At 41.3% G+C, this 25,009-nt stretch overlaps 1 protein-coding gene across 1 annotated transcript; it reads left to right on the top strand.

Annotated features, from left to right (window-relative positions):
* The first annotated feature begins 1,488 nt into the window (after window positions 1–1,488).
* On the top strand, window positions 1,489–17,181 carry LOC119510634 (cytochrome P450 2C18-like). Its single transcript, XM_037805047.1, has 9 exons — window positions 1,489–1,699; window positions 2,838–3,000; window positions 3,170–3,319; window positions 5,661–5,821; window positions 6,945–7,121; window positions 8,503–8,644; window positions 11,435–11,622; window positions 14,508–14,649; window positions 16,531–17,181. Exons 1-9 carry the CDS (start codon window positions 1,532–1,534, stop codon window positions 16,710–16,712), a joined length of 1,473 nt encoding a protein of 490 aa, XP_037660975.1. The 5' UTR covers window positions 1,489–1,531; the 3' UTR covers window positions 16,713–17,181.
* Window positions 17,182–25,009: the final 7,828 nt, after the last annotated feature.

Raw genomic sequence — 25,009 nt, 5'->3', positions numbered from 1 at the left:
TTTACAGAGCCTTTGATTTAGGGTACATACAATTAAGTCATATTCTATTTTTATATTTCAGCCACAGGTGATGAACTGCAGATGATGAACCATAAGTGAGTCAAGAACAAAGGATGGTGTTCACAGTGTCATCAGACATTTAAACTTAATCTTAAATGCCTGCAAAACTTTACAGAAAACATTTCTAATTAAGGTATGACTTCTGTAAGAGCAATATACCATACACTTTACTTAGATAAAAACTAAAAATTAGAAGAGAGATTACTAGTACATATCTCTAACTTAGTATAGTTTTCTTATTTAATCCTATAATTAGTTTGGTCATTACATCATGTGCCTCGCTTCCTGCTTTTTCACCTGGGCCTGTTTAGCTTCTCCCTCAGTACAATCTTCTAAAATAGGATCGAAGGATATGAATTATCTGTCCCAGTTAATAAAGTAAGGCCTTTCCACTTTCTATCATCTGGAAATTGTACCTCAGTATTTCGGGGTAAAAGTTCTGATAAATATGCTTCTATATCAGAAGGAATAACTGGTTCTTCACTATCAGAACCAAAAGCATCAGGTGGTGTATGCGAACAGCAAGACTCCTCAGCTCTCTGATCCTCACACAGACAGAAGGAGTCAGCATCTTCATTTTCAGATTCCTCAGTAGAGATGTTATCCTGTGACACTTAATGGTGTGTACATTTGGACTAACTAATATTTGGGAGTTTTGTTTGTCTTGCTAAAATTGTTCTCAAGGAAGCTGTGGTGTAAGAAATATTGCACCATGATGAGCATCAGAATAGCTAGGTTCAAAACCCAGTTCTGGCACTACTGAGCTTCATGATACTGAGCAGGTTTCCTGCTCTCCCAGAGGTTTTCTTTCCCCCATTTGTTGGGCCTTTTTTCTGGGAAGGGGGTCCTGGGGATAGTTAATGGTAAAAGGAGTGGATATTTACACAGTACTTATTAATTACTTGATGCATGTTTGATCATTCAGGGTGTATGAATAATGTTTTATGTTAGCTATTTTATGTTTGGGCAGCTGTGATGTCAATATACTACCTTAAAATATTTCCAAATGCTTCCATTTTCAAGGACAAAAAGGATTATAGTGTTTGGTAAAGCATAGGAGGACAAAGAGTTTTAAATTCAAGGCCTAGAATACATAGATTACCCTGAAGTCTTAAGTTCCCAATTGATTATTAGTCTGAGAATTGAAAATGTTTTGCAATTTTTTTAATCAAATCATTTACTTCAGGAACTGCCAGTGGTGTCATTGCTTTTTAATTTAAATAAAATTACCAATACCAGGGACCCACCCAAGACCAATTAAATAATAATCTCCAGGTTGCACCCTTGGAATAAAGGAAAGCAAGGCTAAAGTACACTATTTTACAGCCTTTATCAGTGAGCCAAAGTCCAATCAGAAAAGATCCAAGTGGATCTACCTGACTGGTCACTTTATAAGGTCACACAGTGCAGAGTGATATAAAGACTTTGGACTGCACGTTCATAGTTGCCTCAGTAAGAAGAAAAGGTTCTGATGGATCCGGTCGTGGCTCTTGTTCTCTGTCTCTCCTGTTTGCTTCTCCTTTCCCTCTGGAAACAGACGTATGGGAATGGGAAGCTCCCGCCTGGCCCCACTCCTCTCCCAATTATTGGAAATATCTTACAGTTAAATGCTAAGGACATCAGCAAATCTTTGAGCAAGGTAAGTATGCTTTAAGGCTCCTCCATTGCCCTTCATTTGGTAAGTCAATTACATCCTGAGAGTAAACTTCCCCTGTAGATTTTGTTGTTTTTGTTCCTTTTTTGTTTTTTTCTATCATTTTCACAAATACTGGAATGAAGTAATGAATTTTGCAAGAACCAAAACATCTAGGTATTGTAGGGTGGCATGAAATGAACAAAGTGGCCAAGCAGCAAAAGGAGGGCGTGCGGCTGCCCTTCACTGTTTCAGTTCTTGTCTGTGATTTCCAGGCTGAAAGTCAAGGTTAATAGAACTGTTTTTGTGGTTGCAGATTTCATTCAAGAAGCCATCTACTGTATAAATCATGTGTTTTGTTCATTTGAGCCATAAAAACTAACCTTCTCTGAAGGAGCAAACTGGGCTTGATGTTAAGGAAATAGCGATGTGGGCTCAGGACAGCATCAGTGAATGAAAGAAAGTTCTCGGTCAGGGCCCACTGGGTGGGGACAGAAACCTTTTGGGCTCTGTGAGAAGCTGCTGCCTGTGGCCTCTGGAGCCTGCAGGGTGGAAGGAGATGCTGCCTGTCCCGGCACAGCCTCTGTGGCGCCCGCTCTCTTTCTGTGTTAGCAACACCCCAGAACTCAAATGGGCTGGGCTTGGAGTTATCTCAAGTAGTTTTCAAAAATACAGATTTCGAGGCCTCATCACGCAGCTACTGAATAGAATCCCCACGGGAAGAGGTTCTCAGGTGATCCTAACGCCATCAGTTGGGTATTGACAAAATGGGCAATTGTGAAGTGATAAACTCACCAGGCACCTGAAGTTGATGAAGCAGGGAACAAAATGTGTCCTCTATTTATTATATGGGGGATCATGGATACAAAATTTAAATTCTCTGAACCTCAGTTTCTTTATCTGTAAAATGAGCTAAATAAACCTAGCTCACAATATTGATGATACCATTGCCTGGCATGTCAGAGAACCTCCAGAAATAACCAACATGCTTACACATAAACATTCTGAATATTGAGAACTGTGTGTGGCAGGATAAAAAACATCAACAATATTCTCATAACATCAGTCTGCACAATATATGCACAAGATAGAGACCAAACAGCCACTTCTTTGCTAATATCTGCATCTCCTTCCCATTTCCCAGCTCTCTGAAACCTACGGCCCTGTGTTCACTCTCTATTTGGGCTGGAAGCCCACTGTGGTGCTGCATGGGTATGAAGCAGTGAAGGAAGCTCTGGTTGATCATGGAGAGGAGTTTTCTGGAAGGGGCAGTTTCCCACTGGCTGAAAGAACTTCTAAAGGACTAGGTAGGTGGATGTGTGCCTGAGTTGGGCAGAGGTGATGGGGGTGGGAAGTAGGGCATTGAGAACAGAGACTTGAATTGCTCCTCAGGACAGCCTGGTCCATAGCAGGGCTGCCCAGAACCCCTTCCTTGACCAGCATCTCCTTCCTAGTGTCTGTGTCCCCTCTTTGTAGGAGTCGTGTTCAGCAACGGAATGACATGGAGGGAGACCCGACGCTTCTCCCTCATGACCCTGAGGAACTTTGGGATGGGGAAGAGGAGCATTGAGGACCGTGTTCAGGAGGAAGCCTGCTGCCTTGTGGAAGAGCTGCGGAAAACCAACGGTGGGCGATTCTTTACTCTTATTGCCAACTGTCATAGACCACCCTCTTAGGCATCCTTGGAGACATTTCAGTAGCAGCAGGGTCTCTCCTGAGAGTAGCAGCATCAGCCCTGAGGTGGAGGAGGCTGGGTTTGAAGGAAAGCCCAAAGGGAGCTTCTGTGTCTCTGTGCTTGTGTGTGTGTGTGTGCATGTCTGTGTAGGTGTATATGTATGATTGTGCATACAGTGTGGGTATACAAAGCTTATTTAATCCTTTTCTGTCCTGAGATCTGTTTGTTTACTTGCAAAACATAACAACATGTAGATAGAGGGCTTTGAGTCTCATTTTCTCTAACAGTTAAAGAGCAGTCTTTATCCCATAGCTTCATTCTGGGTTACCTGTTACAGAACATTTCACCAGGGAACACTTTTCCAGGACACCATGGGAATGACCTTCTCATTTCCCAGCAGAGCATGAAACAAGTGACTTGTGCTTTTCCTTAGTTGGACTACAGGTATATGGGCAGCCTCACTGGCATGTCTAAGGGTTTCTTCAAGGCCTGAGCCTGCAGCTCTGCCCAGTCATGAAGATTATCTGTGGATTCCTAGTGGACCTCTCACCATTGTGAATTTCCTCTAAACTCAGGACGATTTTTAAACTATCAACATGAATTATTTAACATTACTCATTACCCACACAACTGATTTATATATTTTAAGAAATAGATGCTAAAGCATACTTCTATAAAATACACAAAAACCAGGCTATAAATACCAGACTTGAAAAGGATTTACTTAACTAGATTTTGAGTATTATAAATAACACTTACCCTGTATTGCCTAACTGTAAGTTGCCTCTGTTTTCTCCTCTGCCTATCTTTTCCCTCTTCTATAGTGGATTTTGTGTTAGAACCTTTGTGGTAATTATGTACCCCTTACTGCCAGCTCTTCTGACTTAGGAAGTCCTTGCCTCAATACTCTGACTTTTGCCTTGGATTCTAACTCACCCTCTTTGAAAGGAAGTGAAAGATTGAAAATCAGATTTTCTCTGTGAATCTCTCTCTCTCTCACACACACACACAGACACACACACACAAAGAAATCCCAGAGGCTTCCCAAATTACCTTTCACCTCCCTTGCTAAAAGAAAATCTTGTCGGAAAGCGTATTACCCTGGAGTGTTTCGGATTGCACTTGCAAAGGGTCCTGGCATCATCACAGCGAATCACAAAAGGGTTCCTAATATTCGGTGTCTTGTCTTTTCTTCACAACACTTGATTCAAGTTGACCTTAGTTACTTTTATAGATGTGAATTTGTGGACTTTTTGCATCTAAAGCTTATTGATCACTGATAACAATTCTTTCATTTACAAATCCCCAACCAAAAAAGAAAATTTTCCTCTGCTTTAATTTTTCCATTTGTAAAATGATGGAATTGACCTAAATGGTGGTCAAGTCTTAAAATTTATTATGGCATGGTGTGTTCTGTTGACAGCTAATACAGAGCAAATCCCAGAAAGTGACAGAGAAGACAGCTTTGCCCCAATAAATTAAATTTGAGGTTTTGATAGGTGATAATGGATACAACTAGTTCAGGATTATCTTTTTTTCTATTTTGAAATGAAGAAATAAAAATACTGCATTAATCAAGTAAACTTTTTTCCTTGCCATACTTGTTACTTAAGTTTGTGACACAAAAATCTTGATTTGCTTTTATTTCAGGTAAGCAATACTTTTTCTCATAAGTTCAATTCATTTTTGTAATTTTTCTTCCCATACAACATGGATGGCTTTTACTTTTTTACATTTATTACTTCAAATAGTGAATTTACCCATAATCTCTCTCTCTTCAGATCTCCCGTCGGTGGTTTGACATATGGTTCCATCAACCACTTATGTTTTCAAAAATGTGAGGCTCCTAACTATTCTCATCCTTCCTATATCAATGCTTAATTGTCTACAGGCTTTGTAGACAGAGTTGATTCTGCATTGATACTTTAAATTATTAGATGTCTTGAACAGTGGCCTCTTTACATTTTTTTCTTTCTTCCTCCAAAATATCGGGGAGGTTGGGTTAGAAAGGTAACATCAATGCAGTGGAGGTAATGGGATATTTGGAAAACCATGATGAAACCACTTAAAAGGGAATGGTCAGCTTAGGTTGAGGGGTAAAGTGAGGCATTGATTCTATGCATGCTGAATTTTTGACTGATGAAAGAATTGCTAGATACATATGGCTTTAGTGCTTCTAAAACTACCTTTTAATTTTAGTGATTCTAAAACTATCTTTCCCTGTATCTCAAAGACAAAGAGTTTTATAGATACATTTTCATGGTGTTTTTTAAAATGTTTTCAATTCTTTAGGGTCTCCCTGTGATCCCACTTTTATCCTGGGCTGTGCTCCCTGCAATGTGATCTGCTCTGTTGTTTTCCACACTCGTTTTGATTACACGGATCAGGATTTTCTTACCTTGATGGCAAAACTCAATGAAAACCTCAGGATTCTGAGCACCCCATGGGTTCAGGTGAGACCAAGATCCCTTTTCCTGAGAAACCATTTATTCTCTTTTCTCTGACAAGTTCTAAATTCTGTATGGATCAAACTGTGAAATGAGTGTTTGAACACCCCAGTCCTGGCCTGAGCTTGGCATCATAGAGTAAACATCGGGGAAAGATAGGCAAGCTCTTTACAATACAAGTAACCACGTGCCCAGAATGTTGAGCTGAAACTCAATGTCATTGGCTCCCTGTTCACTGGTTTTTCCATTAAAACCCAAAGTCCAGTTCCCAGAAAATACTTGCTGACTTCTCAAAAGCATGGCCATAGCACTCAGTGGAGACCCGAGACCTTTGCTAACAGGCTTCCCTCACCCACAAAGCTTGTCCTCTCAACAAGTCTTGGAGATGTCTTCATCACATTACTTGGCAGAAATATCCTAATTTAAGATATCAAGGAGGGAGAATCTTTGGGACCACGGTGCGGCCAGGAAACACTGAGTAAGGTGTAGGGGTGTTTGATTCTTCAGCTGGGACCCTAGCAGAAAACGTCACTGGGTTAGATGACAATATGATTGGGTTTTATGGTGTCTGAGCTGGGCTGAGGTGGTCTATCCTGGACTCTGCCTAATGATAGTTGTGTGATCTTAGAGTAGTCACTTACTTGCTCTGGTGCACAGCCACCAAATGTATAAAATGCAAAGCTGGCTTTTATGGTACCTTTGAGCCCCTCCATGTTTTACAATAACAATTCTATTTCTGAGGCTGCTCGATAGAAAGAAACAGCAGGTACTAGCTTTATGCTCTACACCAGGCTGTCCAAATTCCCTTACCATTTGTCCTCATCTACAAATGTGAATCATAGTAATCCATGCCATCTTTTACTCCAAATTTGTAAGAAAAAATTGTAAAAATGATAATTGCTATAACGATTCTTTTATTTCATAACAGTGATATATGTGTGTAGCAGGTGAGTATCATTTTGATCCTTTAGTCAGAATGTTCTCCCTCAAATCTATCAGCACACAGAATTCAAGATGGAGGTGCTTTTTTATTCATCATTATAGCTCCAGTTTCTAACCAGAGGTGGGCAATATGACATAAGTCTTTATCCAAAGTTTTTTTTTTAATAAATGATTTTTTCTCTTTTAGTTCCTCCATACTTTCCCTGTTCTCATAGATTATCTCCCTGGGAGTCACAACAAAGTACTTGAAAATTCAGAATTTTTAAAAAAATTTGCTTTGAAAAAAATAAAAGAACACCAAGAATCCCTGGACATTAACGATCCTCGGGACTATATTGACTGTTTCCTGATCAAAATGGAACAGGTAAAGTGTCAAAGAAAATTCAGTTGTTTGCTTGTGTATGTTGTGGTCTCTTGATTGATTCTGTACATACCAGGGATGTTTAAAAGAACAGACAAATAGTGCTTATATCCTTATTGTGTGCATGGATCTGCACTAAGCTTCATGGAAGATTTTACAATTGACTTGTTAAATGAGTGGAATACATGGGTCCTGTTCTCAAGGCACTAATAAGCTACCTGAGGAGAAGCAGAACGCTCACTTCAGATGAAATGGAAACAATTGCAAGGTTAGAAAATACAAAATAGCAAGCATTAAAATGAAGATGGAAAAGATCATGGCACACAGTGTCTGGGAAAGTGAGAAGGAAAGGATTAACCAGAGTTGTCTTTGTCAAGTGTGTTTCACTCTCCTGACTTCAATTTATGGGAACTCTAGTCAGTGAGTCCCTTAGCCTTGGCATCTGCATTAACCCCATTCTCTCCTTCATGCCTCATGGGCAGTTAATGAGCAAATCTCTGTCTTCAGGTTTGTTGTGTCTCTTCCATTTGGGTATTCTCCTACCCATTGTTGCACGTGTTTCCTAGACCAGTTGCCTGATGTCTCACATGTGGAATACAATAGCGCTGGCTCCCCATTGTATTTGTGAATTGAGTCTCTGCCTATAGTCCATTCTGGTTGCACTGCCATACTATCTTTTGAAGTTTATACTTCATAATGAGTCTGCAGGCAATACTGAGTCCCCACAAATTCTTAACTGAAGAAAATTGCAAACACTTGATTCAGGCTTAAAACGTCTTACATGGTACAATCCTCATTTACCCTTTTCTATCAATTATCTTTAGTCTACAAATAAGAGAAAACACAATTAAATAATTTAAGAAGTAGTGGGTTTATATTTATCCCCTACAAATAGTCACTTGGGTCTATCCAAGGCCAACACAGCAGCCTTGAAGCATCGTGACATCAGGTATCTTCTATTTTTCTTCACCGTATTTCCTGTTTAGGCCTTCTTCATGCTCATATCCTCACATCCCAAGACTGTATCTGCCCCTCCTCCATGTTCCCATCTGTCTTTGGACTAAGAAGTAAAGAGAAAAGTGGCACCAGCAGGGTTCTGCTTATATTGCATCTGCATGAATTATATTTCATGGCCAACACAACTCTAAATTAGGCTGGGAAATGGAACTTATAGGAAAGCTAGGTTGAAAGGAGTAGGAGATAAAGATTGGACCAACTAACACACAGACTTCAATATACTATAAAATATTTTTTCAAACAGTACACTCTCCATCTTTCTGTTTCCTTAACTTTAAAATAAGGTTCATTATTTTATTTTGGGTTCACTGTAATTAAATATGCAGGCAAACAAATTCATCAAATAATTTCATCAAATTATCCCTAGGAAAAACACAATCCACAGTCTGAATTTACCATGGAAAACTTGACAATCACTGTAAGTGATCTATTTGGTGCTGGGACAGAGACTACGAGCTCCACCCTGAGATATGGACTCCTGCTCCTGCTGAAGTACCCAGAGGTTGCAGGTAGGACCACAGATGGTGGGCAGGGTGTTTTTTGGCATAGAAGTTGGCAAAGCACTGTAGTGTACTCAATGTTGACTGTGTTATAGAAGATCCATTATCACAGCCACCAGCTGTCATTTGTCCAAATATGATGAAGGAATAAAAATGAGACACCTTCTCATAAAAGGAGTGAGGAACTGTGGATGCAGGACTAGAAGCTCTGAAGCTTTCGAGCACTGTCTGGAGTCCAATGGAGATGATTTCCTGCAGACAATTTGCATTGGCCTAGGATTGCATAATGTTGTTAGTGATAAGCCCACTTGAATGGTAGGAATGTGCTTGTAGAAATCTCTCCTCATTCTGAAAATAGTGTTCATTGCTGGATTAGGGATGATGGACTTCTTCCTTATTGAAGACTTGAGCTTCAATTTCTGGAAATTTCTGGAAATTCTAGAAATTCAGGGAAGCAGCCTGGGAAAATGTACAAAGTCTGACAAGTATTCTAAAAAGTTAGCTTCATAAAAGAAGGCCCTGCTCTTTAGGGAGAAGTTGTGCCTAAGGTACTTTCTTATTCTGTTAGTCTCTGTCCAAAAAACACAATTCTTGCAATGATAAGATCTTTTATTAATACTTTTATGTTTCATGAATAGTTTAGTCTTAGAAATTAACCTTTAAAGAGATTCCAACCATGCATAACAGATAAGCAATACAGGATACTACTGAAATAACTATAAATTATAAATGAGAATTAGCACTTTTAAAGTTGGAGGAGAGGAGAACAGGAAACAGCTGATAAATCTTCAATAAATTTCTGTAACAGAGAGCAGATGGAGACATGATAACTAACTCAGCAGAGAGGATGAAATGCAAGCTAAATGTCAGATGAGGAATATTTATCAATAAGGAAAAGTCAATTTGTGCCCTTGCAATCCACAAGAGTCTGGTATTTAGAAGTACAAAATGTTAAAGAATGTAGTAAGAGAAAATGAGGCCAAAAATAGGAGGGTTTCCCCACCAAGTTTGCTCTACAACTCTTTCATCATGTAATTCCTGCCCTCCCTTCCTCCTATATAAGGATAGAGACTTTTTCTAGAGAAGGTATACCAAGAGGTCCTGCACTAAGGCACATGGGCAGAGACCCGGAATGAATGAAGAGCAGAGCCAAAAAGAGGGGTTAGGAAGGAGTCCATCTCTTGAATTCTGAGATCCTTAGCTACTTTCCCCATCCTGAGTTCCGGAATCCAGCAGCCAGAAGCCCACTGCAGGGCATGAATAGCAACAAAGGAAAGACCTCCATTCTCTGACATCCAGATAGAAAATTCTTGCCAAGTGTCCACAAAAAGAATGAAATACACGCATCCATCCAAGACACAGTGTCATGGAAAGTCAGAACATTGGGTTTAAGAAAAAATCATAAAAAATTTCGGAGAAGAAAATCAGTCTTACCTATTGATTTCCTACTATAGAAGATGACGAGTTAGCTGTCTTTCCACATGGCGCGTATGACCTTCTCTCATTTCCTAATCTCTCAATATCATACTTCTATCATATACAAAGGATTAGGAATCAAAATGGCATCAGGATTCTCATATGCAATTGTCATCTTGTGATTTAATAGAAAGACTGTGAAAATTGTACCCTTTCTTTTCATTTTCTCATAAAGATACTGGAGTATTTGCTCCATCCAAATGTCTGAAACCAAATCAGAGGAAGCCATGGGCTCCAGGAATTAGGAAAACCTGGGTAGGAGAATGGAGTTTCAGGGAGGCCCCTGGGCACCAGGCCTGGGAAAGAACCAGTTAGGATGGACTCTGTGGCAGAGCAGCTGTGAGGGAAGATGACAAAAGAGATGTGATCGATTATCTGAGACCTGAGCACTTGGGAAATTATTGCCAGGAGTTTCAAACAGCTACAGGATCAGTTAGAAATCATTCTAAATCATCAACTAGAAAGCGAGGAATTCAAATAAAGATACATTTTTAAGGGCAAGTATGTACACAAAATGAAACATAATTATAATTATCTTACCAGAGAACATTTACGTAGTCCTAAATATGTAAATAATGAACATTAATATAACCAAAAATTGTGATTTAAATCTATTGGTGAAAGGGGGGGTGTACGTGTGTGCATGTGCACGTGTGTGTGTGTTTGTGGATGTGTGTCTGTGTTTGCATGGGATAGTGGTAGAGATGCAAATCACTCAGCTCTTTGAACAAAAAGTCATTAGATATTATCTAAAAATGATTAATTGATAGTGGTAGAAAGTGTGATTATTTAGAAATTTGAATATACGTTTCAAAAGAAACGACAAGAATGATTCAAAGTGGAGGTCTTTTGGGGTGGGGAGGATGGAGAAGGTACTATTGTAAACTGCACACACACAGACACCCACAAGCAAACACATATGTCCATCAAGATCCAGGAGTAGAATGTAATTTTTAAAATACCGTGTATTATTTTAATATAAAATTAATATCTGACTTCTGTTTTTCTGTCTGCAAGGACAGTAATTTCTTGAGTCAATTATATGCTATTTATATTTTGAAGCATTTCATTATTTTTATGTATTGATCATCCTGTGTTCTAATATATAGGTATTTGCAGACTTATCTTAATGCCTAGCTTTTAGGAAAGTTGTATATATGCATATTATAGCAATTTTCTCTGTGTTTAGGTGTACTTCTGGGCATGTAATTTATGTTTATAACAATGTTGGGACACTTTTGTAATACTTCATGTAACCCTGAGTTGCTATGGCACATGTGAATTTTTCTGCTTTGCCATCAGTTCTTACTTGTGTCTTATCAGCTAAAATCCAGGAAGAGATTGACCGCGTGGTTGGCAGACACCGGAGCCCCTGCATGCAGGACAGGAGCAGCATGCCCTACACGGATGCCGTGCTGCACGAGATCCAGAGATACATTGACTTCGTGCCCACTGGCGTGCCCCATGCAGTGATCAGTGACATTAAATTCAGGAACTATGTCATCCCCAAGGTAAGATTTGTTTCCCCTATCCTGCACCTCAGTGCATTCAAAGTTCTCATGTTCACAGTATGATTCCAACGCTCTGCCCTCAGGGGAGATAAGAAATGTGCAATAATCATACCTGTGACAGCACAATGGATTTTGTGTTGTTTCCAGTTAGGGATTATAAAGCTTTCTGCAGATTCTGATATCTGGCAGCCTAAGTCTTCCAAATTTGTTCTTCTTCTTTAATAGTGCTCCGGCCCCTCTTAGCTATTTACTTTAATATCAGGTTGTCGATTTCCAAAAACATTGTTCTAGGAATTTGGTTGGAATGCCATTAAATCTATAGAACAAATTGGAAAGAATTGACTTCTTCACATGTTGAATCTTTTCAGTTCTTGAATATGGTAAATGCTCCCAATTTGTTTGTGCTTTCCTCAATTTTCTCAATAATTTTTGTTCTCAGTGCAGTGGCCTACACATCGTTTTTCGGCTTTTTCCTATGTAATTAATATTTGATGTTATTATAAATTGTATGATTATTTTAAATGACCTTTCCAATTTTTTCTGGTATATGGAAATGGAATTTATTTTATTAATTAACATTGACAAATTCAATTAATATTGCTAATAGGTAGTTTGTTTATTCTTTTGGAATTTCTATGTACACAATAATGCAAGCTGCATTAATATTTGTTTTGTTTCTTATTTTCCAATTCTCCTAACTTTGCATTATTGTACTGACTAGGATTTCCAGGATAGTTGTTGAATAGAAGTGAGAGTAATAGGCATTCTTGTTTTGTTTTGTTTTGTTTTGTTTTGGATCTCTAGGAAGGAATGGGGATTTAATATCTCACCATTGAAAATCATGTTTTATATATATTTTTGTCTATATTCTTTATCAGATTAAGAAAGATGCCCCTCTTATGTTTGCATGTTTTTTGTCATTAATGGATTTATATTTTTATCAAATGGAGGACTCTCAAATACATACCTCTATTTTGGACCTTATGTCCCCACTAAATACACACACACACACACACACACACACACACACACACACACAAACCTGGATTTTATTTGCTACATTTTGTATTTATATTCATAAAAGAAATTTTTCTGCAATTTTTCTTTCTCAAAGTTTTCTTTTTAAATTTCTCATATGGAGATAATGCTTGCCTCAAACTAGGTGGGAAATATTCCCTACAGTGGGTCTATTTTTATTGCCTCTCACTCCATTCTCTCTTCTGTTTGTGACCTCTAAATTCTGTCTTGGAATGCCCTGTAGTTTTTGGTTAAATAACAGAGATTGTATATGAAAAATACAGAGGCTCAGATAATGTTTGTCTTCTTCCAGAAAGCGTTCATCCCTCCTCCACGAGGATGACAGAATGATAAAAATTTCTTGCCCTCCTTCAAAACTGGAAATGAACACAGCCTAAAATTGACTGCACCTGTCAGCTTACCTCTCCAAGTTCCTTCCATCACTGCAACCTTGACTCAAATTTTTGTCTCATCAGTTTTCCGATGCCTTCTAACACATGGTTTCTGTATTTATTCAGACATTCTCGTTGATAGGCAACAAGCTACTTTATCCAAATCCATGCCAGCACAAATTAATATTATAATAAAAATAGAAATAACTAAAAATCCTATTTCGATACTAAAGGAAGGGCTGTGCATTTGCTAAGGGTACAATTTCTATGCCATCTCTGGGGAGCAGAAATTGAAGCCATTACCAAGAAGCAAAGGATCTTGCCCCAATCAATGGTCAGTACTTCCCCTCCATTTTTTTTTCTCACCCATAGTCACAACCAGGAAAAGCTTTCCTTTTTTAAGATTTTATTGACAATTATTATTAAACTTATTTCTCCTCTGTGACTAACTAAATTACTTTCCTCTGTTTCTTTGTATGTTTGTTTCCTTCAGTACACTGACATTTTTGAAGAGTCCAGGCAATTGATGTGTAAAATGTTTCTCAATCCAATTTTGGTGATTTATTTCATGGGATTAGATCCCAGTTGTGTGATTTTGGCAAGAAAACTACATAGGTGATGTGTTCGTCCTACAGCATCACATCAGGGAGGTGGGGGCACACAATATCAGGCTATCCCATTATGGGTGATGCTATAGTTCCTCCCTTAGTAAGAGATGTCTGCCAGCTCTCTCCATATCAGATGTGTTGTTTTTCTTAAGTAATTAATAACAATCTCTGGCATGGTACTTGAAGACACTTTGACTCTCCTGTTTCCAAACCATGCACCCAAGAGATTTAGCATTAGTTGATGATCCTAGCCTGAATTGGTGATCCTTACCTGAATTGCCTTAAAAGGATATTATTTCTAATTTTATCCCTCATTTAGCTTGCACTCATCTGCAAAGAAAGCTTTTCCATATTTTTAAATTAAGAAAATGAATTGCATTATTAACATTTGACATTTCCTACTGTATTTATTATCCCAGGAAAGGTCATTTTTAATTACATCACACCTTTATTCCAAAAACCCTATGAACAGATTCCAGTTATTTCTGGCTTTTCAAGAACCAGCAGAGACTTCTGTTTTAAAACATAAATCACATATAAGATGTGCTAAACCTGAAGTGATGAAATAAAGCAGGTGCTGCTTAACCCAGCTTGGTTACATAGAGAGAGGTTTCAGAAAGTTTGGCACTCAAGTACTCAAGTGCTCGATACCTCCAACTATTGGAAGTCATTTTGGCAAGATCATTGCCACTGACCTTAACTGCATCCCTCTTTATTACTTCGTCTGTCTTGCTGGAAATGTCACTGCCCTTCTTTGGACCTGGGTTTCCTCACCTACAGAACAAAAAGATCAGACTAAGAGATTTCCTATATTTCCTCCAGCACCGTGAATTCTTTATGATTCAATTTATCTATCTCTCCATTCTAGGGCACAAACATAATCACATCGCTGACTTCTGTGATGCACAGTAACAAAGAATTTCCCAACCCAAAGAGGTTTGATCCTGGCCACTTTCTGGATAAGAGTGGCAACTTTCGGAAGAGTGACTACTTCATGCCTTTCTCAACAGGTAATAGAAATTTATGTCCATCTCTACTCCAGGGGACAAGAAATCTTATGGGATCAGTTGGAAATTATGTGCTGCATATCCTGGGGCTCAGAGAACTGCTCTTTGTGCACAGTCGTGAGCACTTCCACCAATGCCCAGGCACACTCCCTCCATAGGGTACATCCACATTCTTGGACCAGATCAGTGAGACTTTGGGGAGCTGACCCAGTTCTTTCTTCCAAAGGGAGAAAGCTAGAGAATGGGTTGATTTCCGCCTCGAAATACATCACTGGGCTACACAAAAGTTCTTCCTAGAAGGTGAAACTCATCTGGAGTGTCCTCACATGCCCAGAGAAGGCCACACAAATACTACAGCTTTGCTGAGTATCTTCTGTGTGGTGCCCCTGACCCCTAAGATGAGTTTGGGGACATAGGCACCCACAAGCTCAGAATAGGCACTCAGAATAGGCACAACACAGTTAGAGAAGCAGATGAGTGGAAAGATCAGTACAATCAAATATGAACTGTGCTGTGAGAGAGGGAAGCAAAGGCTACACTGAGGGCCGAGAGGGGAAATTGCCTGCTTTGTTCTCTCACGTGCCCAACAGTGAAACACAAAATGGAATAAGCAACACTATAATAGAAGAAATGACATTTCAGCTATGTCACAAGGGGCAGGGAGAAAGGAAAGAAGAGAGATCACGGCATATTACAAAAGTCATGGACCACAGGGAATGGAACAGGATGTTTGCTTTAGAGGGAAAATTTCAGAACCTCCTGCCAAGAAACTGTAGGGTCAAGAAACCCCTAAGAATTGCAGGATACGATCAAGGATTGCAGAGCCCCTTGCTCTTCCTACAGACCCCCTATAGGGTAATGGGTCTCCACTCCTGCAGTGTGTGCTGAGTCTCTGGACATGGAACTGCCTTAAGTTTTTCTATGGCTTTTGATGCTGGGTTTGCATCTGGCACTGCGGATGCCAAGATGACAAGGACTGAACCCTCCCTTCAAGGAGTGCACATTTTAGAGGGGTGGATAGGGAAATAAAAAAAGAATTATGATGCAAACTGATCCATGTTTCAGTGGAAGCCTGAATATAATGCTGAGGAAATCCAGTGAGGGCAAAATGTCTACAGGAATTCTGAGGGGATCACAAAGATTATAAAGAGGAAATGACATTTGACCTCGGTTATGAAGGAAGTACAAGAGAAAGGCATCTGAGTCAAAAGAAACAGCCTGGCATATGGCTTGAAACTGCCTAATGTGTTGGAGATTGATGAGGGGTGGGTTTGGCGAGAGCTGAGAGTTGAGGGTGTGGATGAAGACTGGATGGAAAGATCACAGAACATCAGACTGGGAACAGAATGTAAAGGGCCAGGTCAAATATTTGGACATAACCCATAGGACAGGCATAGGAGCCATTCAAAATATTAAAGTCAGGAAGTGACAGGTATAGACATATGACTTGAAGGTACATGAGGAAAAAAATCATTAGTTGAATTTGTGCCAGAGGTAGAAAGGGAAACAGATATGTAAGCCCCCTCTTCCCAGTCCTTCCCCCTTTGTCCCACCTGGACAAGGAATGTGGGTGTGATTCTCAAAAAAGATTGACAGAAACTGGAAAAGTCCAAACAGCCACTATAATGCAGGAATACTCAATGAAGTAGTTGGCACAGTGGCAAGTACTTAATATTTCTACAGTAAGTATTTGTAGAATGATACTAGGTGGACAGCAAGTGTCTCCATCCCTCTGTCCACCTATCTATCCAACTGTCCTTTTGGACATCCTGCCTTCCACTCACCCATCAACTTAATCATCCATAATACAGTTACTGAGTGTCCTGTGGTAGTTCAGAAACATGGCATTCAAGGAGCATCTTCCCCTGTGTTTCCGATTTCCAGGAAAACGACTTTGCGTGGGTGAGGGCCTGGCCCGCATGGAGCTGTTTTTATTCCTCACCACCATTTTACAGAACTTTACCCTGAAGTCTCTGGTTGAACCAAAGGACATCGACACCACCCCAGTTGAGAGGGGGCTTGCCTCTGTGCCGCCTTCATACCAGCTCTGCTTCGTTCCTATCTAAGGAAGGGGCAGCCGTCTGCCAGCTGCGGTGCCGTCTGCAGCTTCCCTCCCCTGGGGCACCGTTCACCTCCCTCCCTCTACTGGGGTTGCCTCCTCTGACCTCCCCCCTCCACATCTCCCCATGCCCTGAAGATCCAGGGAGAATCTAACCTGCCATTAAAGAGACTTTCCTGCATTTCGTTGCACAAATTTACCTGCTGTTCTCCCACTTAGTGATTTTTATATTGACCACCACATACCTTAATAATGTATCTAATATTGAGTTATTACTGTGGTATCACTGTGAAACAGAGCAAAAAAAGTGATTAATGTGTGTCGATTCACAACTATACTATGTTCTGTGTTTTCTAAAGAAGTGTTAATTTTTGCCAGGTCAGTTCTGAGACTTTCCTTCTTTTGTATATTATAAAGTAAGAAATGAAAAAGAAGGAAGGAAGGAAGGAAGGAAGGATGGAAGGAAGGAAAGAAAGCAGAAAAGGAAGGAAGGGAAGGGAAGGGAGGAAGTAAAGAAGGGAGGGAGGGAGGGAGGAAAGAAGGAAGGAAGGAAGGAAGGAAGGAAGGAAGGAAGGAAGGAAGAGACCAAGGAGGACATGCCAGTTTTCTTAAAGGGAGCACCAAGAAGTGGTAGGTGAGAACGGGACGGAAGGTCATTTGGATCAGTCTGAAAACAGTGACTGGAGGTTTGGGTTTGAAGGTGAGAGAAAGTGTATCAAGGAGCAGCTCCACTTGTGGGGAAATATCGAGAGGATCAGATGTGGGAAAGAATGATTATTAAAGTGTTAGAGTCCATGACCCCACGTTGGTGTTACTACAACACTGAATGAAGATTTGGACTACTTTAATACTTCCTGGTTGCTAGCTGAGGTTCAAATATTGATGGATGTCTCCATATTACTAATCATGTGTTCTGGCTATTAGTCTTCTCTCCCCAGGAAGAGAGCAATATCTCTTGACAATATCATCAGGCTTTATTCTTTTTCTAGTTTTCACCACATTGCTTTACACATAACGTAAGTGTGATGCCAATTTGATGCTTTGGTCCTGAAGTCATTAGCATCGTGTTATCACCAAAACATAAGCATCCAAACATTTTGGACACTTCACATAGTCATCATCTTCCTCCATCTGTCTTGAAGTAAACAAGTGAGAAATGGCATCATGCATTACCCTTCTCCCAGTTCATCTCCCAGGGGAAGCCACTTAAGCTTTGGCATGCATTTTTAAGACAACAAATATGTGTATCGGTGTACATATATATCTGTACACATAAGTATAAATTCATAAATAATATGACATATAGGATTAATATGGCTCTTTACAAATTTAGATTCATATTATACATATTATTCTACAATTTGCTGTTTTTCTAGTAATCGATATGTCTTAGAGGAAAACCTCTACAATAACAGAAATATGGGGAAATAATTCAAAGGACAGATTAAAGGAGAAGGAATGGAAATAACTATTTAACATGTGAAAACAACTTAAAAACTGCAAATAAGTTACATTACGTACCTTTTCAACTGTATTGACTGGCAATGAAAATAGTGTTTACAAAGATATGTGCAAACAGGCAGTCTTGTAGTTTGTTCTAATGTCACTTTATCCATGTATCCCACCCTAAGTATCTTACTGAAATTTGTAGTCTCCCCTCCATCACCTCTTTTTTTCCTTATTGCTCAATATTTTATTCTCTTTCACCATTTTTGGCACTTTGCATGCTTTACATTAATCTTTCTCATAAATTTATGAAGTAGATAATGCTTATGTCAATTCCTATTGCTGCTGTAACAAATTACCACAAACCTAGTGCCTTAAAGCAACACAAGTTATCATCTTACATTTGTGGAGGTCAGAAGTCAAAAATCAGTCTCATTTGGCTGCAGTCAAGTTACCAGGGCTGGACCAACCAGGGCCTCTAGTGGACTCCATGTCCCTGTCTTGCTCAATATCTGGAAGCTGCCAGCATCCTTGCTTCGTGACCCTTTCCTCGCATAGCTCCAGCTTCTCGCTTCTGTTGTCACATAGCCTCCCACTAACTGCGATGTGCCTGCTTCCCTCTTACTAGGGCTCTGGTATTCTCAGGGAACTGACCAGATAATCCAGGGTAAGCTCCTCATCTCAAAATCCTTGATTTAAGCAAGGATTGAATCCCTTTACCATGTATATTAACATATTCTCAGTAGGGCTGGCCCATCCATGTGCAGTGCCCTCTTGCTATGCGGGGCTCTGGGAGGTGCAGGAAAATTCACCTTCTCAGGGAAGAGGGAGGCAGGCATGGGCTAGTCCTGCTCACCTCAGCCCCCTTTCAATAGGGAGAACTGCCTGAGTCATGGGGGCACCAACTCTGCCTCTAGGATGTTGGGCCTGTCTCGTTCCCACCTGCTCTTAATCTGGTCTTCAGCTTCACATATTGCTGTCCTCAGCAGCATCTTGGGCTGGCCCATGGGTGTCTGGGGTCTTACAGTTAGGGGATCAGGAGTGGAAGTAGGTTGTCCAGCAGCCAGGCTGAGACAGAGTCATCCCTGGGCCCAGGGTTTTAATGTGGTCACATGGGGGATGGAGAAGAAGAGAGCCTTGGTGAAGCCGCAGGAACTGAGAACAGATTTGGGTCCGAAAGAGTTGTGTAAGGTTGGAATGGTTAGCATTGTTTCTTCAATACCTTGACAGAATTCACAAGGAAAGAATCTGAGTTTGAGGTTCACTCTGGGGGGTCTATTTTGATGACAAATTCAGTGTATTCGATCAGTATAGTGCATTTTAGACTCTCTTTCATCCTGTGTCATTTTGTGACATTTATCATACATTGTGCCTTGGGTCATGTCCGTGGATGGAAAGTGGCACACTCAGAGACCTCACCCATTGCAGCTCCTTTCCTCACAGGGAATCCCCTCAGTATCTGCTGGATCTGCGTGACTCACCAGCCTCTCACACGCCGTTGTCTTTCAGATAACTCGTCCAGATTTAGTAGTTGCTTTCTCTGGGAACGTTAGACTGATCGAGCTTCCTCACCATTCACAGAAAGTGGGCCTCCCTGACTGCATCACTGGACAGAAATGAAAGGGCCCCTTTTCCTCTCCACCACGTTAACTCCTGCCCCAGAAAGAGTGGCTGGGAACAGGTTAGCAACTGATTTCAATGCCCGCTGATCACTTCACACAGCTGCAAATTCCACCGACGGTGAAGGGAAGGCAAGAAACCCAGTGGGCCCTCACCTAGAGCTGAGCTTTCTCACAAAGCCCTTTCACGACCTCCCTGGGAAAGTGGTCCAGGCCAGAGATTTCTCTAGGAAGGGCAGGGTCTCGAATGCAGGTCTCAGGGAAAGGAGGGATCTCCTTTTCTTTGAGTCCCAAGACCAGCTCAGGGGGAAACAGACAAGGAGCCTCGGGTTGAGTGAGAGAGGACCTCACAGGCCCCCGGCCTCCTGCACTGGCCTGGAACACACAGGGCCCAGAGCCCAAACTTACTGAATATTTTTAACTGTGAGTGAGGAGCTAACGATTTCAAACCTTGGTTAAGGGAAGAGGAGGACTGAGGCAGAAATTCAGAGAGGAAGAAAAAGCCTCAAGTCCTAATTGTCTCCACAGGGCACTTCCCTGGGAGGGACAGAAGACTCGGGCCTTTTTGTGCACCTGGTTTCTGTCGTCCTCTGCTGGTCATTTAGGAATCAACATCCCATTGAATTTCCATGTTAAGAGAACGGGGCTCTTCTCAAAAGGCCAGAAGCAAGTGTCAGGGAAGCAAAGCAAACCTGGGCAGGAGCTGAGCCAGGGAGGCAGCCCAAGCCCCTGCCTTTTCCCACTTGTCTTAGTTTCCAGGCTGCTATGAAAAATACCACAGAACAGGCTGGCTTCAACAACAGGAATTTATCTCACAGTTTTGGAAGCTGGGAGTCCAAAGTCACATATCGGCAGCTCACACTCTCTCCTGGACTCATCCTGGTGGTGACTTGCCTACAACCCTGGCACTGCTCGGCTTCTAGATGCACCTGCTTCTGTCCCATGGTGATCTGTCTCTTTCTGTCCCTTCCCTGGTGTCCCTCTTCCTGTAAGGATTCCAGCCATAATGCATCACAGCCCACCCTTATTCACTCACGACTCACCGTAACCAATAACACGTTCCAAGATCCTGTTTACACTGACTTCACACCCATAGGACCCTGGTTAGGACTTGAGCATGTCGGTTTGGGGGACATGATTCGGACCCCAGTACCACCCTTTGACCACCCCAGTGGCACACCTTCACCAGGTCTGTCCTTGATGCTTGGCCAGTGAGGTAGAACCTGATACCCCATCAGCCACACCCTTCTAGACTGAGTCCGGGAGAGGACATGCAGATGCTGGTGCAGAATAGCTTCTCAGTAATGCTCGCAGCACTTGTGACTGTGTCCCAGGTCTGAAGACCACTGGGAAGCCCATACTCCCCTGTCACTAGTCACCTGTACCAAGAGGTAGACACCAAAGGACCGTGGCCTGCCTGAGGCCTGATCCTGTGGCCAAGATGGACGACTGTGCTCTCAGGGCACAGCAACCATGTGAGAGGGGATGATGGACGTGGAGGTGAGAGGAACTAGAACAGAGTATGAAAATCTCAGGCAGAGCTTAGAAGGGAACCTGAAAATCAACATCTAGAAGAAGCTTCCTACCTGTCTTAGCTCTGCAAATTTGCTCTCAAATGGTAGGTGAGCAAGCAAAGGAACAAGCTATGGGATGTGCTGGTGCAGGCTGCAGTTTAACCCTCAATCTCCCAGGCTGTGTCCCTCCCTCCCTTCCACCCTTTTCTTCTCTCACTGGACGGTCTGATAGGTACAGAGTGTCCTGGCCCTCATGGAGCTTTTGTTTGTTTGTTTCTGTGAGCCAAACCCACCCCCTGAGGAGGAGTGCTCTGGGCATGGGAAGGTGGATACTTTGTACAGATGTGGAGTCTGCAGATCAGAGAGGGGAGCTGTTGTTGTCCCAGATGTCCTTGAACTTGCCCTCCTGTGGGCTCAGGATAGGTCAGGCCAGTCGGGCCCCACTAGCCTGGGAGGGAGCTGTCCCCTCACTCTCTCTCTTTGTCTGGCTATCATTTCTAGCCCTTTGAAACAGGTCTAATAAAATGTTGTTTTTACTTACTCCTTTTCCAAAGTGGTTGTCCCTTTTTACATTTCCCTTAGCAGAGATTTAGCATTCTTGATTATTCACATTTTTGCACAACTGTTTTCATGCTTTTAAAATTTAGCCTTTTTTAGTAGGAGTGTGAGTTGTATCTGATTTTTCATTAGTGTGTCCTTTATGAATAGTGATGGTGATTCTTTTTCATGTTCTTCTTGAGATGTTGTGTTTTTTCTTTGTAAATTGTCTTTTCGAGGTCTTCCCATTTTAAAATTTCTATGAACTTTTATTCTTGAATTTCACAATTAATTAATTAGCTGTTTATGGATTAGAGTACTAGAACCCAAGTGAGGTGAGGATGGCATTGGCACAGAGGACGAGGCTGCTTGTCTGAGAGGGAACTTAGCACCCAGCACTCCTGTGGAGGGTGTCACCACCCAGGAGGCAGGAGGCTCCCACATGGAGCAGGGGCCAGAAGCTGCCTTGTTTGGGGAATCACAGCCCAAGCAGGTTGAGGGGAGTGTCCACATGTGGTCAGCTGCTGATGTGGGGTGTCAGGGGCTGAGCAGGTGAGAAGGGCTTCCCCCACGGATGGGTGCCCTGGTGTGGAGTTTCAGAGCCCAGAGTGAGGAGAGTAGCCTGATATGAGGTGTCAGTGCCTTATCAGGGTGGGGAGGGTGTCCACAAGGAAGGGTGGGCTGCTGTGGCTCATTGCAGCCCCAGCAGGGTAAGGAGGGTGCCCATTCTGGGGAGGGTGAGGAGGCAGAAATAGGGGGCTGTTTCCAAAGGGGAATTGATCGATAATGTAAATATATTAAAGATAATGAGAGCCACGTTTCTTACTGTAAGCAAAGGAAGTTATAAATAAGGAAAGGGAAAAACTAGAATGAAATTTGTGGTATTGAATTAGAATAAGATATACCAGAATGAATTATGGTTGTCAGTATATGTAGATAAAGATAGTAGTAAATATACATATAAATGTATACATGTACTATACATATTATCTATATAAACATATATACACATATACATATATATATATACACACACATATATATGTACATATATATATATATATATATATATATATATATATATATATATGGGGGAGAGAGAGAGAGAGAGAAAGAGAGAGAAAGACCGCATTTTTCACTGAGAAGTCCTGGGAGCTGTGACAGCCTGGTATCAATGCATACAGATCTTGGCTTCTACAGAACATTTTCAACTAAAAGAACCAAGGTTCCTTAGAGAAATCAGTGATTGGAGAGCTGGGGCAGGAAAAATATAGGATGAGCCTGTGTGTTAGTCATGATTCTCTAGGGAAACAGAACTAACAGGAGATATCCATGAACAGTATGAGATTTTATAAAGGTGTCTCACGCAACTGTGGGGATGCGTGAGTCCAAATTCCATAGGGCAGGACACCCAAGTCCCAATTCCACAGGGCAGGCAGCGAGCTGGCACTCCAATGAGGGTCTTCAATGGATTCCCCAGGAGAGGCTGGATGGCTGAAGCAGAGACAAAAGTTCTCTCTTCTGTCTGCTGAAGCTATCACCTTCCCTTTAAATGCCTTCCATTGATTAGTTAAACATCTCGTACTGCCGAAGACACTCCCTTGGCCAACTGCAGATGTAATTAGCCAGAGATTCAATCAATGTACTGATGATTTAAGTCCATGAAATGTTCTCACAGCAGCAGATAGGCCAGTGGTTGCTTGGCCCGACAGTTGTGCACCATCACCTGGCCAAGTTGACACATGCCCTCAACTACCACATCCTGGAACACATTACTGTGTGAAAAAAACAAGGAATAGCTGAAAAATTGATGGGAAGTCAAAAGGATACCAAATCTAACCATTGGGAGATAATTTCAGCATCAAAATATATAATGATAGTAATGGACCATAGCCCATTGAATAAAATTTAATTGATGATTCCATACTGATAAAATAACTCAATAAATTCACAACTTGATGAGAAGTGGATAGTTATCTTTACATTGTTTCAAAGAATCTACCCACAAAATACTTCTTAATTATGAAGGTAAGAATAACTTCACGGGGAAGGGGACTGCCAGACACCATCTTATGATGGGATCATCATGGGCGTCATCCATAATGGAACAGACTGAAATTGTTTGTCACCTAATAGGATGCAATGAGAAGAAAAACAGCATTGCTGCCAAAGATGCATAACCTGAATCTAATCATGAGGAAACATCAGACAAATGCAAAAGAAGGACATTTTATAAATCTACAAACTTGTTTCTTCAAATGTGGCAAAATCACAGAAGTCAAGGAAAGACTGAGAAATTTTTCCAGACTGCAGTTGATGAAAGAGAAGTGACAAGTAGTTGCAGTATGAGATTATGAACTGGAATCTGAAATGGACCTGTAGGGTCTGATTGGGACTTATTGGTGAAACACGGATAGAGTCTCAGAATAAGACCATCCTAATTTCCTGTACCATACCCCCAACTTTTCTAACTGCTTGTAACCAATTGAACATGTATAATTATGTGAATGCATACTTAAAAAATTTAGATAAAAGTTTCTTTAGAAAGTAACCGTTCTAATCCACAATGCCAGCCAAGCTGAGGTCTGTGTTACCCTGTGACTGGGGCGGGTTCCCGCAGATGCCCTCCTTGTCAGCCAGGTGGGCCGCGATGGGGAAGCTCCTCCATGTGAGAAGCCCCTGACTTGGGAGTTGGGGAACTTGGGTTCTAAGACAAGGTCCTCTGGTGATGCATGGGTGATGCACCGCCTCACTGAGTCACTGAACCCCCATTCCTAAAAGAAAGGAAGGCTTAGATTAGTGGGTCACTGAGATCCTTTCTGTGTCTAAATTATCTGGATTCTTTCATTCTATAGAAAGAGAAGGGTCCAAGCAGAAGCTCAGCAGCAGAAGGAGGATCAGAACATAGACACCCATCTCTCAGGGGATAAAATGATGGCTCTAAAGAGAGCGCTCAAGTGTGATTTCACCCCTGATAAGAAAGGAAAGTTATTTAGAGTCCAGAGGTATATGAGTCAAGCAGCTGAAGAACTGTTTCTCTTTGTCCTAGATGCAGAGTTCAGCAACACCTAGACTTACTCAAGTTTTTAAAAGGTTATAAAACTGAATTTTCTGGCCTCTTACTGTAATCAACTGGTTCTGCAATTATTAACTCAATTAATGTTTACTGTGAAAATCACTGATTATGA

This window comes from Choloepus didactylus, chromosome 15, assembly GCF_015220235.1.
Source record: "Choloepus didactylus isolate mChoDid1 chromosome 15, mChoDid1.pri, whole genome shotgun sequence".
Classification (NCBI taxonomy): domain Eukaryota; kingdom Metazoa; phylum Chordata; class Mammalia; order Pilosa; family Megalonychidae; genus Choloepus; species Choloepus didactylus.
This window is presented reverse-complemented; position numbering and strand designations above follow the sequence as displayed.

Coding starts and splice junctions, on each gene's coding strand:
- LOC119510634 (XM_037805047.1), top strand. CDS start 1,532: ATGGATCCGGTCGTGGCTCTTGTTCTCTGTCTCTCCTGTTTGCTTCTC. Junction 1,700..2,837: donor TCAGCAAATCTTTGAGCAAG/GTAAGTATGCTT, acceptor CCCATTTCCCAG/CTCTCTGAAACCTACGGCCC. Junction 3,320..5,660: donor AGAGCTGCGGAAAACCAACG/GTGGGCGATTCT, acceptor TCAATTCTTTAG/GGTCTCCCTGTGATCCCACT.